Source organism: Panthera leo, chromosome B2 (assembly GCF_018350215.1).
Source record: "Panthera leo isolate Ple1 chromosome B2, P.leo_Ple1_pat1.1, whole genome shotgun sequence".
In the NCBI taxonomy this organism is placed as follows: domain Eukaryota; kingdom Metazoa; phylum Chordata; class Mammalia; order Carnivora; family Felidae; genus Panthera; species Panthera leo.
The window spans coordinates 49,184,563-49,196,964 of record NC_056683.1 but is presented as its reverse complement, the minus strand read 5'-3'; the positions used below and the strand labels follow the sequence as shown (position 1 = coordinate 49,196,964).

The following is a 12,402-nucleotide window of genomic DNA, read 5'->3' as shown; positions in this document are numbered from 1 at the left end:
ATAAAGCACACTCTGATGACCTTTTTTATCCTATTATTTAGTATAACTTAATATTACTTTTTCTTGGGAAATTTCTCCCTAAACTCTGAGAAATTAATTTTTTAGAGTACAGTTTAACCATAGATCCACGAATGAAGAATTACATCAGAGTAGGAGGGAAGGCCATTTAGTTTTGCCTTTATTAATTTTTTTTAAAGTTTATTTTTTTTTTATTTTGAGGGAGTGAGCAGGAGAGAGGCAGAGAGACAGAGGGAGACAGAGGATCCCAAGCAGGCTTCTTGCTGCCAGTGCAGAGCCAGACACAGGGCTCAAACTCACAAACTGAGAGATCATGACCTGAGCCAAATCGAGAGTTGGCTGTTTAACGGAGTGAGCTACCAGGCGCCCCTCATTTCCCCTTTTAATGATTCTATCCTGTGGATCATGTCCCGAAGGGTTAAGGGCCTCTCAGTCTTCTAGGACACTCATCTGAGCATCTATTGAGTCATGACAATTGTGCCAGATTTCTGAGGAACCCAGAGAATGCACTTCTGTCTCTGTCTCTCTGATCATCTGTTCTTAATTACTTTTAGCTGAATACCCCCTAATAAAAGTCATGGTTATCTCCTCAACCTTCTTCCAGACTCTTAATTACATTTATTCCAAGCACAGCACTTACACACCACTTTAGGTGCCTAATAGGGACAGCTAATATGCCAGTAAGGAAAGGAGGCAGAACTGCTTTGATTGAAGGAAACCAAACTTTAGACCCAGAACAACAAGAGCAGCATTTAACTTGTTGGTGATCATGGGGCTTGTTGTGCAGTTACGCTGGCAGCTTTGGGGCCCAAAGAGCTGTGTTTTTGTACACTTCTCAGACCGCATAACTTGACTGCATTGAAATACCCAGAGGAAAGTTGTCCCATTCATCTTGCTGCATGAGGCTGGAGCGTATCTAAGTCCTGCATCGAATGCCAGGGGTGCTGTCCATCTGCCTTTGCTCCACTGAGTGGCACAGTGTGCCACGGGCAAGTGTCCTGGCCACTTGTCTGCTGGAATAATTGTGTTGGTTCTGTGTGCAGAGGACCAGAGGGCCATCTAAAAAGCTGATACGTCACCTGAGCTTTTGCAGACCTGTGAACTGTACCAAGTCAGCAATGAAAAAATGGAGTCCAAAGCAAGCTGTTTGTTTCCCATTACATGCTATTTCTGTTCATTTACTTACCTCCTCTTATATCTACTGTACAAAAGTGAAAACAAATGCAACGTATATGTTTGGAGGATGAGGTTTTAGCTTAAGCTGGTAGCACAGGCTCATTAAACTATTCCTTAGTGTATTCCTGACATTTTCATCTTTGATGACCTTAAAAGTCTGTAGTTCTCTTTTCATTAGCTTATCAGCTTATAGACCCTAGCACAGTGTCTGAAATATACTAGTTGTTCAGTAAAAATTAATTGGATATAATGAATGAATGTAAGTGTAACTCCATACTTAAAGCATGGAGGGAGGAAAGAGAAAAGTAAAGAATAGATTCCAAGATACCACAATCATTTTGATGACTGAAAAATAGGATGTTTAATCTGGGGCAGCATTTAAATACTGTGGGACTTAGCTCTCAGTGTTAAATCTCGCACAGTACCCTGAAGTTTTTTTAGCTGTGTGCTGTCTCTTTTGTATTCTGTTGTCTAGAATATATCACCTCTAAAGACATAGGTGATAACTGGGTGCATGTGGCAAAACCTAAAAATTATGAACTCCTCTTGACCCTTTGGGCCAATGAAAGCTATTTCACTCACTGAGCAAGCTTTAAATTCATGTTTATTAAGTGTATCCTATATGGATGGTGCACAGACAATTTTGAAAATATTTTAGAAACAGACCTTAATTCCAAAGGGATGGTAAGGAAGCTACAATAATGATGTGTTTGTGTGTGTGTGTGTGTGTGTGTGTGTGTGTGTGTAAGTGTGTAATACATGCAATAGGTAGAGGTGTTGTAGAAAAACCTGCTGCCTTGTAGTGTTGTTCTGGTATTCAGGACAGAGACATTCCTGTACTCTGAGGAACTCTTACATAGGTGGTGGCTTCTGTGTCTTATTATGTGAGTAGTTTAGAGCCAGACTACCCCTAAAGGGAGCGTAGTCAAGTTTTGTGTGTGCTTAGTTTTTGTTTCCTTTTCTCCTGCTTTGTTTTTAAGTGTTCTTGTGGTTTGGCAAAAAAAAAAAAAAAAAAAAAAAAGAGAGAGAGAGAGAGAGAGAGAGAGAGAGAGAGAGAATCCCAAGCAGGCTCTGCACTGACAGCCTGATGCAGGGTCCGAGCTCATGAGGAGTGAGGTCATGACCTGAGCCAAAATCAAAAGTCAGATGCTTAACCCGCTGAGCTACCCAGGTGCCCCTGGTAAAATATTTTTTTAAAAGTCATTGTATTTGTGTGATTTATTTGGATTTTTCATTTTTGTTTCCTTAAGCTTTTAATTCTGAAATAGTTTTAGCTTAGAAGAAGTTGCAAAAACATAACCAAGAGTTTCTCTGGACCCTTCCCCAGCTTTCCCCAGTGATACCATAACCATAACCATTGCCATATCCCTCAGTATGGTATCCCTCAGATACCATACCATAACTGTCACGATATCAACCATCAACATAGCAATATCAAAACCAGGAAGTTGACATTGGGGCAAACTATTAACTGTATTGAAGCCCTTATTTGGACTTGAAGAAAGTGACTTAATCCTAGTGGCTGGACAACCAATGGTGATAGCCTAAAACCCTTCCTCTCATATACAGGAGACTGACCTCAAAGTCTCTGGTCTGGTGGACAGGCAGGGAAGAAACAGTTGGTCCTTAAATGTCTGCAGTGATTTATGGTTACACATGATTCCAGTTTCCCCTGACCCAGAACCTAGGACCAAATGCTCTGCCGTAGTGCACAGAATTCACCTTGGCTTCCAGTCAGCCAACCCAACAGCTCACTTGTCTTCAACCCTGCATAGGACGAGGGGATTTCAAGTGTGATATTTCTTTTTAGCTTTAATACCCACAAGTGGCCTGCCTGCCTCCCTGCCCAGGCTACAGCTGAGCCAAGCCCGGGACAGTTTCTCTGTGAAGCAAAACCTGAGCTTTGTGTCTTCTTGCTAGTGATAGGGTATTCAAGCATGCTATTCCTGTTTGAGTATCTGAGGCACTTGTGGTATGTATTCCTCTGAATACTCCTTATGTAGGCCTTTGCCATGCTTTTCAAAACAGATTGGTGGTGGTTCTTCCACACTTCACCTGTGGCATTTAGAGCATTCCATTTTCAGGATATCTTCCCTTGACCGTCTAGCATCTAAGTCTGTGACTCCATTTATGGGGATTTCATTATCTGTCCAGAGGCTCCATCACTCTATCTTTTCAGCAGACATAACCTATGTCAACCTCAGGCTGAAAGTCTTTGCTCTCAAATATCCAGGGACTGTTCACCTTCAGAGCGCTAGAGTATCCCATGTTTATGTAGGCACTGGAAATTTCCCATGACCAGACTCCTGTTTAGGATAGTCCGTGGAAAAACCCTGGAGACAAGCCCTTTGGAAACATCCATTTAATTTGAGGGGAATTTGTTCTGGTTTGTGAATCAATTTTGTAAGGAATTCTGTGTTTAAAGGCCAATTTCAGTTCTCTAGCTCTCCCCACTCAATAGCTAATGTATATTTAAGAGCTGCCTGAAGGGTTAACTCACTTTTTTTTCCTAGTGATTATAGATGCACACCTCAAGGAGCTGGCTTACTTGGGCAGTTAATTTCTCTCTGGAATTTCTCTTGCTTGAATGTCCATAATACATTGACTTCCGCAAAGAATTGATTTCCACACAAAATTCCCTGCTTGCCTTAAACCCTTCCCCACAAGCCGCCGGCTGCCTGCATAAATATGTGGTTTTTCCTCATGAATCATTTGTAGCATACCCAATTGGAATGGAGAGTAAAAAGGGCTGGGAAGTAATGTGATCTGACTGTTCAAGTGCTTCTTTTATGAGAAAAGTGAGCCTTACCAGCTAACAGAAGACCAAAGTTACAATATTCTGCCCAACTAAAAATGCACTTGGAAAGCATTTATATTTATGTATGTGTTCACCCAGATGTTCCATAAATGCTAATGACAGTAGGGCAGGTGATTCTACAAATCTATTCGTTCGTTCAAAATACGTACTCTCTGAGCACCTGTCTGGCAAAGGTGATGAATATGGATGTAATTCTTGGAATATATTCTTGAAATATTTGAATCTTTTCCCTCCTGGGAGAGTCTTGGTAATGAATGAGCATTTCATTGGTAATGATATAGAGGTGTACGTCCAAGTGAGATGTACCTTTCTCATTGTTTATATACTTGCAGAAAAAGTGGGGTTTAAGAAGCTCCCATTCTCTAATTCTTAGTGCTTATATATTCATGGGCTTTCCCATGGCTCGTACATGTGCTAGAGACATAGCCCACAATGCAGGCTGTGTGGAAGGTGGAACTTCACATGTACTTCCCTGAGGAAGGTTCTGTTCGTGTAATCGTAACAGTCAGTAACCATGTTACTTCCTTGTGTTTCTGTGAGGGCTGAAGAGATATATTGGGCGCTTGTATTTGCCAACCCAGCCACAGTTGTTCTTTCTGAAGTTGAGAATCATGAGCACTTGTCCTGTTTGCTAGCAAGAGGAAAGAATTGAGATAGCTGGATTTGATGCTAGTAAGTGTTCTTTTTGGAAATGCCTAATGCCAGATTTGCATGTTTAAAAAGATATAAATGTTGGTCTTTCCACCAAAATTTGGAGATGTGCTACTGGAGAGTGGGTTATTTCAACAACACCTAGTGCTAGTCTAGATCAGGTTTCTCAGTCATGGTAGTATTAGTATTTTGGGTGCTATAATTCTTTTTTTTTTGTAAAGTTTATTTATATATTTATGTATGTATATATGCATGTATTTATTTTGAGATAGTGGGTGAGCAGGGGAGGGACAGAGAGATAGAGAATTCCAAGAAGGCTCCATGTTGTCATTGCAGAGCCTGATACGGGGCTTGATCCTATGAAATCAACAGTCAGATGCTTAACTGACTGAGCCACCCAGGAACCCCTCAGGTGCTATAATTCTTTGTCATGAGAGGCTGTGCTCTGTACAGCAGCATTCCTGGACTATGCCACCCCAAGATTATTGGAGTCTTAGGGAAGGCCCAGGTTTCCTTAAGTCATGTTACCATCTAAAATAGTAATTCAACTTCATATTCCATCATGTCCAAAAGTCACTTGTGCCAAGTTCCGTGTGGTAGATGAGACATGTGATTAGAATTTTAAATGGCCTCAGGAAATTGGAGAAATGCTCAGAATCCTAAATAATGAAGTACAGGAGAAAAGAGGCCACTAGTCCACAAAGAAAGAAAACAGTGTGTATGTAACTGAGTTAAAAATGAGGAACGGCTGGCTAATTACAAATACCCAGGATGAAAGAGCCTTCAGGCACACAGTGAATAACAAGCTGAAGTTAAGGAAACAGCATTGTGGTTGTGTCAGCATGTGCTGGCTCCTCGATCAGGTCCTTGCTGATGCCTACTGGTCAGGCTTCCAGTGTCAGTGGAACTTTCAGAGGACTCTGGTCCTCACTTATGCTTCCCAGGAGGCAGAAGTCCTCCAGGGATTAGGGCACTGGGGCATTGGTTCCTCTTCTCACATGAGGCAGAAGTTGAGGATTGCTGGTTTTAAAACAACTTGTTTGAGTTTTCCTGCATGTTGACTTTACTTGGTTGTGGGGTGTGTGTGTGTGTGTGTGTGTGTGTGTGTGTGTGTATGTAGCTTCCTAGTGGAACATGTAGAACACCTAGAGGACAAGGCTTTTGAAAGTCCCCTTCTGTAGAGAGTACTGCTTTTAATGACTGCCAGTTGACTACTCAGGTTCAGAGAGCTATCTTTAATAATACCTAAACTTCTTTCATTTAGGAAATGAAGTCAATAAAGTATTAGTCTAGAATGACTGAAGCTATGGGCTGAAATGAGTTTACTCAACCTAAGGATAGAGAACAGCTACAAGTAAAAGAGTGTCCTTGGAGTCTCTATTGTTGGTCCTCCTGTGCCCACAATGGAGTAAAACTCCTTAAGCTGTATGAAAGGCTGTGACAGAGAGCTCTGCCCCTGAGCAGGCCAGAACTTCCTCCTTCAGTTCTAACACTTTTTTGTGTCCTGTCCTAACATCATTATTCATCATGGCATGCGTTAGTGTTCCATAGACATTGCTGACAATCTCAATCTTTTCTTTCTTTTGTTTTTTTGATAATGTATTGTCAAGTTAGCTAACATACAGTGTATACAGTATGGAAGATATTTACAAATGACATATCAGATAAAGGGTTAGTGTCAAAAATCTATGAAGAACTTACCAAGTTCAACACTCAAAAAATAAACAATCCAGTGAAGAAATGGGCAGAAGACATGAATAGACACGTTTCCAAAGAAGACATCCAGATGGCTAACAGACACATGAAAACATGCTCAACATCACTTATCATCAGGAAGACACAAAACCACACTGAGATATTCACACCTGTTAGAGTAGCTAAAATTAACGACTCAGGCAACAACAGATGTTGGTGAGGATATGGAGAAAGGGGAGCCCTCTTGCATTATTGGGAATGCAAACTCGTGCAGCCACTCTGGAAAACAGTTTGGTGGTTCCTCAAAAAATTAAAATAGAATCACCCTGTGGCCCAGCAGTAGCACTACTAGGAATTTATGCAAAGGATACAGAAGTGCTGATTTATAGGGGCACATGTACCCCAATGTTTATGGCAGTGCTATCAACAATTGCCAAATTATGGAAAGAGCCCGTGTCCATTGATAGATGAATGGATAAAAAAGATGTGATAAACACACACACACACACACACACACACAGGAATACTATTCAGCAATGAAAAAGAACGAAATCTTGCCATTTGCCACAACGTGGCTGGAATTGGAGGGTGTTATGCTAAGTGAAATAAGTCAGTCAGAAAAAGACGGATATCACATGTTTTCACTCATGTGGAATTTGAGAAACTTAACAGAAGATCAGAAGGAAAAGTAAGTTAAAAACAGAGAGGGAGGCAAACCAGAAGAGACAGAGTACAAACTGAGGGTTGATGAGGGTGGGTGGTGGGGGGGGGGTTGGGAAAATGAGTTATGGGCACTGGGTTTTCAATTAGCAATAATCACGCCTCGGATAAACCTCATTGGGTACAATACTGCCACTGCGCAAAGCTTGAGTTATGGGTATTGAGGAGGGCACTTGTTGGGATGAGCACTGGGTGTTGTATATAAGTGATGAATCACGGGAATATACTCCCCAAATCTCAATTTTTTCTTCTGTTGTTCAAAACAACTATGTCAGTAGACAGTCCTCATTAACTTTATGTCTATGTCTTGATAATGCTCAACCCCATAATGCTGGAGTTTAAGACCCCTCATCTTCCTTAAACATACTCTTCAAAATGTCTTTTCCTATTGACTACTGGGAATTAGCTCACATCCTCACCCATGCGACTCTCTGTGCCCTCTGAACTGAGCATGCCGTTTTTCCATTTGCTAGGAATGGTGGGGATTTTATACTGTCTGGAATTTTGGTGTGAACAGAACAACTCTTAGTTAAGTCTGAACTGAAAAATGATGTCCAATTTTTAGGAAATCTATATTTATGTAGCAATATCAAACAATACTCCAGTCTTGTCCAACAGATTTTACCTGGTATCTGAAAGGTTAAGTTACTCTTTTCTCATGACCACAGATGCATCTTTCAAGGAGCTGGTTTACATGGACACTTAATTAATTTTTCTCTAGAATGTCTCCCACTAGAATGTCCATGATACATTGACTTCTGCAAAGAATGTTGCTCAGTATATTTTATCCACTATTGGGAAGGCCTATGGACTTCCTTTTGGTTCTGCCCTTGACCTGGTGACATGACTTTGCATTGCACCCTACTGTTTACATTTCTTCACTTGTGCCCCATTGTTTGGCATCCTGATTCTGGGTCTTGCCTTTATTTCTCTCCTTTAGCCTACAATCTCTGACACTTCCAGGTTTGGACATGAATTGAGTTGGCTCTGAGTTATTAGCTCTGTGACTTTGAGGAAGTTACTCAACATCTACAAGATTCAATTTCTTTGTGAAATTGTAATAATTTTTTTAGGGTAAAAGTGTAGCATTTTATTTAATTTATTAATTCATTATTTTAATATAATTTATTATCAGATTGCCTTACATACAACACCCAGTGCTCATCCCAACAAGTTCCTTCCTCCATGCCTAACACCCATTTTCCCCTCTTCTCCACCACCCCCATTAACCCTCAGTTTGTTTTCTGTATTGAAGAATCTCTTAAGGTTTGCCTCCCTCTCTCTGTTTGTAACATTTTTTCCCATCTTCCCTTTCCCCATGGTCTTCTGTTAAGTTTCTCAAGATCCACATATGAGTGAAAACATATGATATCTGTCTTTCTCTGACTGACTAATTTCATTTAGCGTGATACCCTCCAGTTCCACCCACGTTGCTGTAAATGGCGTAATTTCATTCTTTCTCACTGTCAAGTAGTATTCCATTTTATATATAAATATTCTTTATCCATTCATCAGTGAATAGACATTTAGACTCTTTCCATAATTTGGGTATTGTTGAAAGCACTGGTATAAACATTGGGGTACATGTGCCCCGGTGCATTAGCACTCCTGTATCCCTTGGGTTAATTCCTAGTAGTGCTATTCCTGGGTCATAGCGTAGTTCTATTTTCAGTTTTTTGAGGAACATCCACACTGTTTTTCAGAGTAGCTTCACCAGTTTGCATTCCCACCAACAGTGCAAGAGGGTTTCCGTTTCTCCACATCCTTGCTAGCAACTATAGTTTCTTGATTTGTTCATTTTAGCCACTGTGACTGGTGTGAGGTGGTATCTCAGTTTGGCTTTGATTTGTATGTGAAACTGTAATAATAATACATAATTCAGAATTGTGAAAGTAAAGGAGACTCTAAAATCTGGTACCTGGACAATAGCATCTTCTTTAGAAATCTTTACTATGAGTATTATTATCACACTTGGTTCTAAGTTAGGAAAAAGGTAATTAGTTCTAAGGAAAAGAAAAATTGAAAATAAATATAACTTGTACTGAGTTAGATCATCTTTTTGTGGGGATCTGGTAACAGATTCCCAACCTAATTGTCTAGGTCTCTATCCTCCTTCAGTTTTCTACCATGGCTTCCATGTGCAGTGGGCTGTTAAGGCAGCTCATGGGAAAGTCACCAGGAAGTTCATTCTTTCCAGTGTCTCTCCTGTCTTTGAACATCTCCTGGAGCCCTTGATTACTAAACAGTATAGTGTTAGTATCTCATTCACCTCCAGAGAAGTAGTTGTCAAAATGGGCTCAAAAGATCAGCGATATTGGAACCACCTATGGTGCTCAAAAGTACAGAATACTGTCCTCCAACCCTTCACCATAACCTTCAGTACCTGTTAAGTCTGAATATCTAGAGGTGGGGCCTAAAAATCTGTATATCATATGCCCCAGGTTAGGGTTTCCAGACAGAACACAGCATACGTGGATAAATTTAAATCTTTGAAATATAACTAATACATTTTTAGTAAAGTATATCCTATACAATATTTGAGATATACTCATATTAAAAAATAGTGTTTTCAATCTGAAATTTAAATCTCACTGGGCTTCAGTGTTTTTGTTTGCTAAATGTTGTTACAACTCTATGTTGCATGCACACTAAACTTTAAAAAACTTTTAACGAGACATTCACAGGACAGTCCCACCAAGCCCTATATATAGGTAACTGTGGCACTGACGTATTGTTTTATAGAAAGACATTTAATGCCTTGTTGGGTGCCACAGCATCACAATCCCTTTTGCTTTACATTCTCTCTTCTATGACCTGATGCTGTCCTAGTCCTGTAGCACATTCTCCCAGGAAATGAGTTGCTCACAGAAGGGACACTCCAGCTTTCTCACAGTCTTACCAGCTAGGCCATGTCATGCCCCCAAGTGATCAGGGATAAACTGTGTGGAAGTCTCTGTAGCTTCCTTTGTCCCTGTAGACCTGAGGCTGGCTGAGGAGCCTGTTTCTTGAGTTCTGTTCTATAGGTAGACACGAGCATCTTGGCCTCAGACCAGCCTCTCTGGCTGAGAGAGAAAACGTGCACAGAATTGTATAGCAAGTAGTCCAGCAGCTTGGTCTATTGGCCCTTCTTCCCTCCTACTGAAACAAAGAATAGCCAACATACTATTTACTTTACTGCCTGACATTAGAGGTTGAAAATTCAGATATCCATAGGGGCTGGGCTAGAATCATATATAAGTGAAGCAGAAAGGGTGTGGCCTATGAAAAAATAGCCATAATCCAAGAAGGTGGGCACTTCTTAGCTTCAGCTGGTCCCTGGCTATCCCATAGGAATTTGGGCTCAGTATTATTAAAAAACTGAAAGTCTGAATTTTTATATCAAGTCTCCCGATTTTAAGACATTGGAAATAAAGGCTCCTGGGTGGCTTAGTCAGTTGAGCTTCTGACTCTTGATTTCCGCTCAGGTCATGATCCCAAGGGGTTGTGGGATCGAGCCCTGTGTGAGGCTCGGAGCTGAGCATGGGACCTGCTGAAGACACACACGCTTTCTCTCTCTCCGTCTCTCTCTCTCTCTCTCCCCCTCTCTTTCTGTCCCTCTCTCTTCCTCTGCTCCTCTCCCTTGCTTGCATGTGTATTTACTCTGTCTCTAAAAAATTATAATAAAATAAACAAAATGTTGGAAACAAAGTAACCATTTTTGTGAACATTAGGTAGGCCAACCAAAAGACCTTTGTGTACAATAATAAACTCTTCAGGGAGTTAGTTTTCTACTCCCTCTTAAATTATATTACACAGTGATGATTAAATTGTAGGTACATTATCGAGTTTGGAAAGATAATCCATTGTGTTCAATTTGATCAGAATTATAGCCCAAAACTCATATGGTCTAATGGAGAATTTAAGTTTTATATGAACATATAAAATACATCAAATTATTTAGATAGGAAATAGTATAAAGAAATATTAAGGTTGGGGCACCTGGGTGGCTCAGTTGGTTGAGCGTCTGACTTTGGTTTAGGTCATGATCTCACAGCTTGTGAGTCTGAGCCCCACATCGTGCTCTGTGCTGACAGCTCGGAGCCTGGAGTCTGCTTCAGATTCTGTGTCCCTCTCTCGCTGTGCCTTTCCCTCGCTCATGCTCTGTCTCTCAAGAATAAATAATAATAATAAAAAAAATTAAAACAAAGAAATATTAAGGTGATTAATCTAGTGAATATAAAGTACACTGAGGAGATTCAAGATGTGTTTGAGCTCAGACACCATGTCTCAGAACTAAGGCATAGTTAGTACAATCACTGGCCTTCATCCCATAGCCAAATCTTTGATTTGTTCAAAGGATTGGAGAGGATGCTTTGTGTAGACTTGGCTTTAAGGTACGCCTTTGCCCCTATATACTGTTGCGTACACCAAAGAGGAGGGCTTGGATTGATGACAAAGTAAGATTCCCTGTATGGAAGATTACAAGAACATTTTAACATGAGATATCACATATTAAGGTTGGCAAATTACAGTTGAGCTGAGCTGTGTGGGGGAAGAAAAATGAGAGTATTTCTGATCCCTGAGGTGAGGCAGGGTTGGGGGAAAGATGGCGGTGTGTGAAGAGTAAATGGAAGTATGAATATACCTCAACAGAAAGTAAATAAAAAAGCAGAATATTCACATAGAAGAGTCTTTCTCTCTGGCAACTTCATTGTATCTGGAATAACTATTATTTAACTATCCTTAATTTCTGTAGGGAAACAGGGTGTATGTTGCTGGTTTGGGCTACTTTTTTCATCTTGTGACCAGCCAAGCATCACAATCTCCACTTCTCTCCTTCACTCAGAATATTGCACATTCTTGTACAAGGTAACCTTGGGGAAATTCGTCTGTAATTTTGATGTAAGGGTAATAATTGAACATTTTTTTTGTACAATGCTCTCAGAGAGGGTGTAATCTGGGGCATGCATGTAAGATTTGATGGACGTGCCTTTGTATGCATTTGGGATCATAAAAGTTTGGTATTGAAGGGAAGGAAAGTGACAGGGAAGTCACTTGAGAGGGCAGCAGGAAAGAGTGCATCTTTTGTGTCCAGAGGAGAATTTAGTAGAGAAGTTAAAGTTCCAAGTGATTAGGAGCAACCAGGAAGCAGGAGTGACTCGTCTCAGGATCCCAGTGGGGTGAGGAGCCTTTGGGAAGAGGCTCTTTGCCTGTGACATGTACCCATTAATAGGGAAGGGGACTTGTTCAATATCTTTGGTACATGGAAGTAAGGTCTTCTGCTAAGAGCAAGATCTGGGAAGTATGTTGGAAACATGGGAAAAATTCAGACTTCAAAGTCAGGC

General features: G+C 40.6%; 1 protein-coding gene and 1 pseudogene across 1 annotated transcript in view; one reads left to right on the top strand and one right to left on the bottom strand.

The window, feature by feature from the left end:
* The window catches only part of PKHD1 (PKHD1 ciliary IPT domain containing fibrocystin/polyductin), a 474,729-nt gene that overhangs the window by 195,451 nt on the left and 266,876 nt on the right, over positions 1–12,402 (top strand). Inside the window, exon 43 of the mRNA XM_042939031.1 lies at positions 11,814–11,926. Coding sequence (XP_042794965.1) covers positions 11,814–11,926 — 113 coding nt within the window. The remainder of the gene's footprint in view (positions 1–11,813; positions 11,927–12,402) is intronic.
* LOC122220899 lies at positions 7,141–7,225 on the bottom strand (annotated as a pseudogene).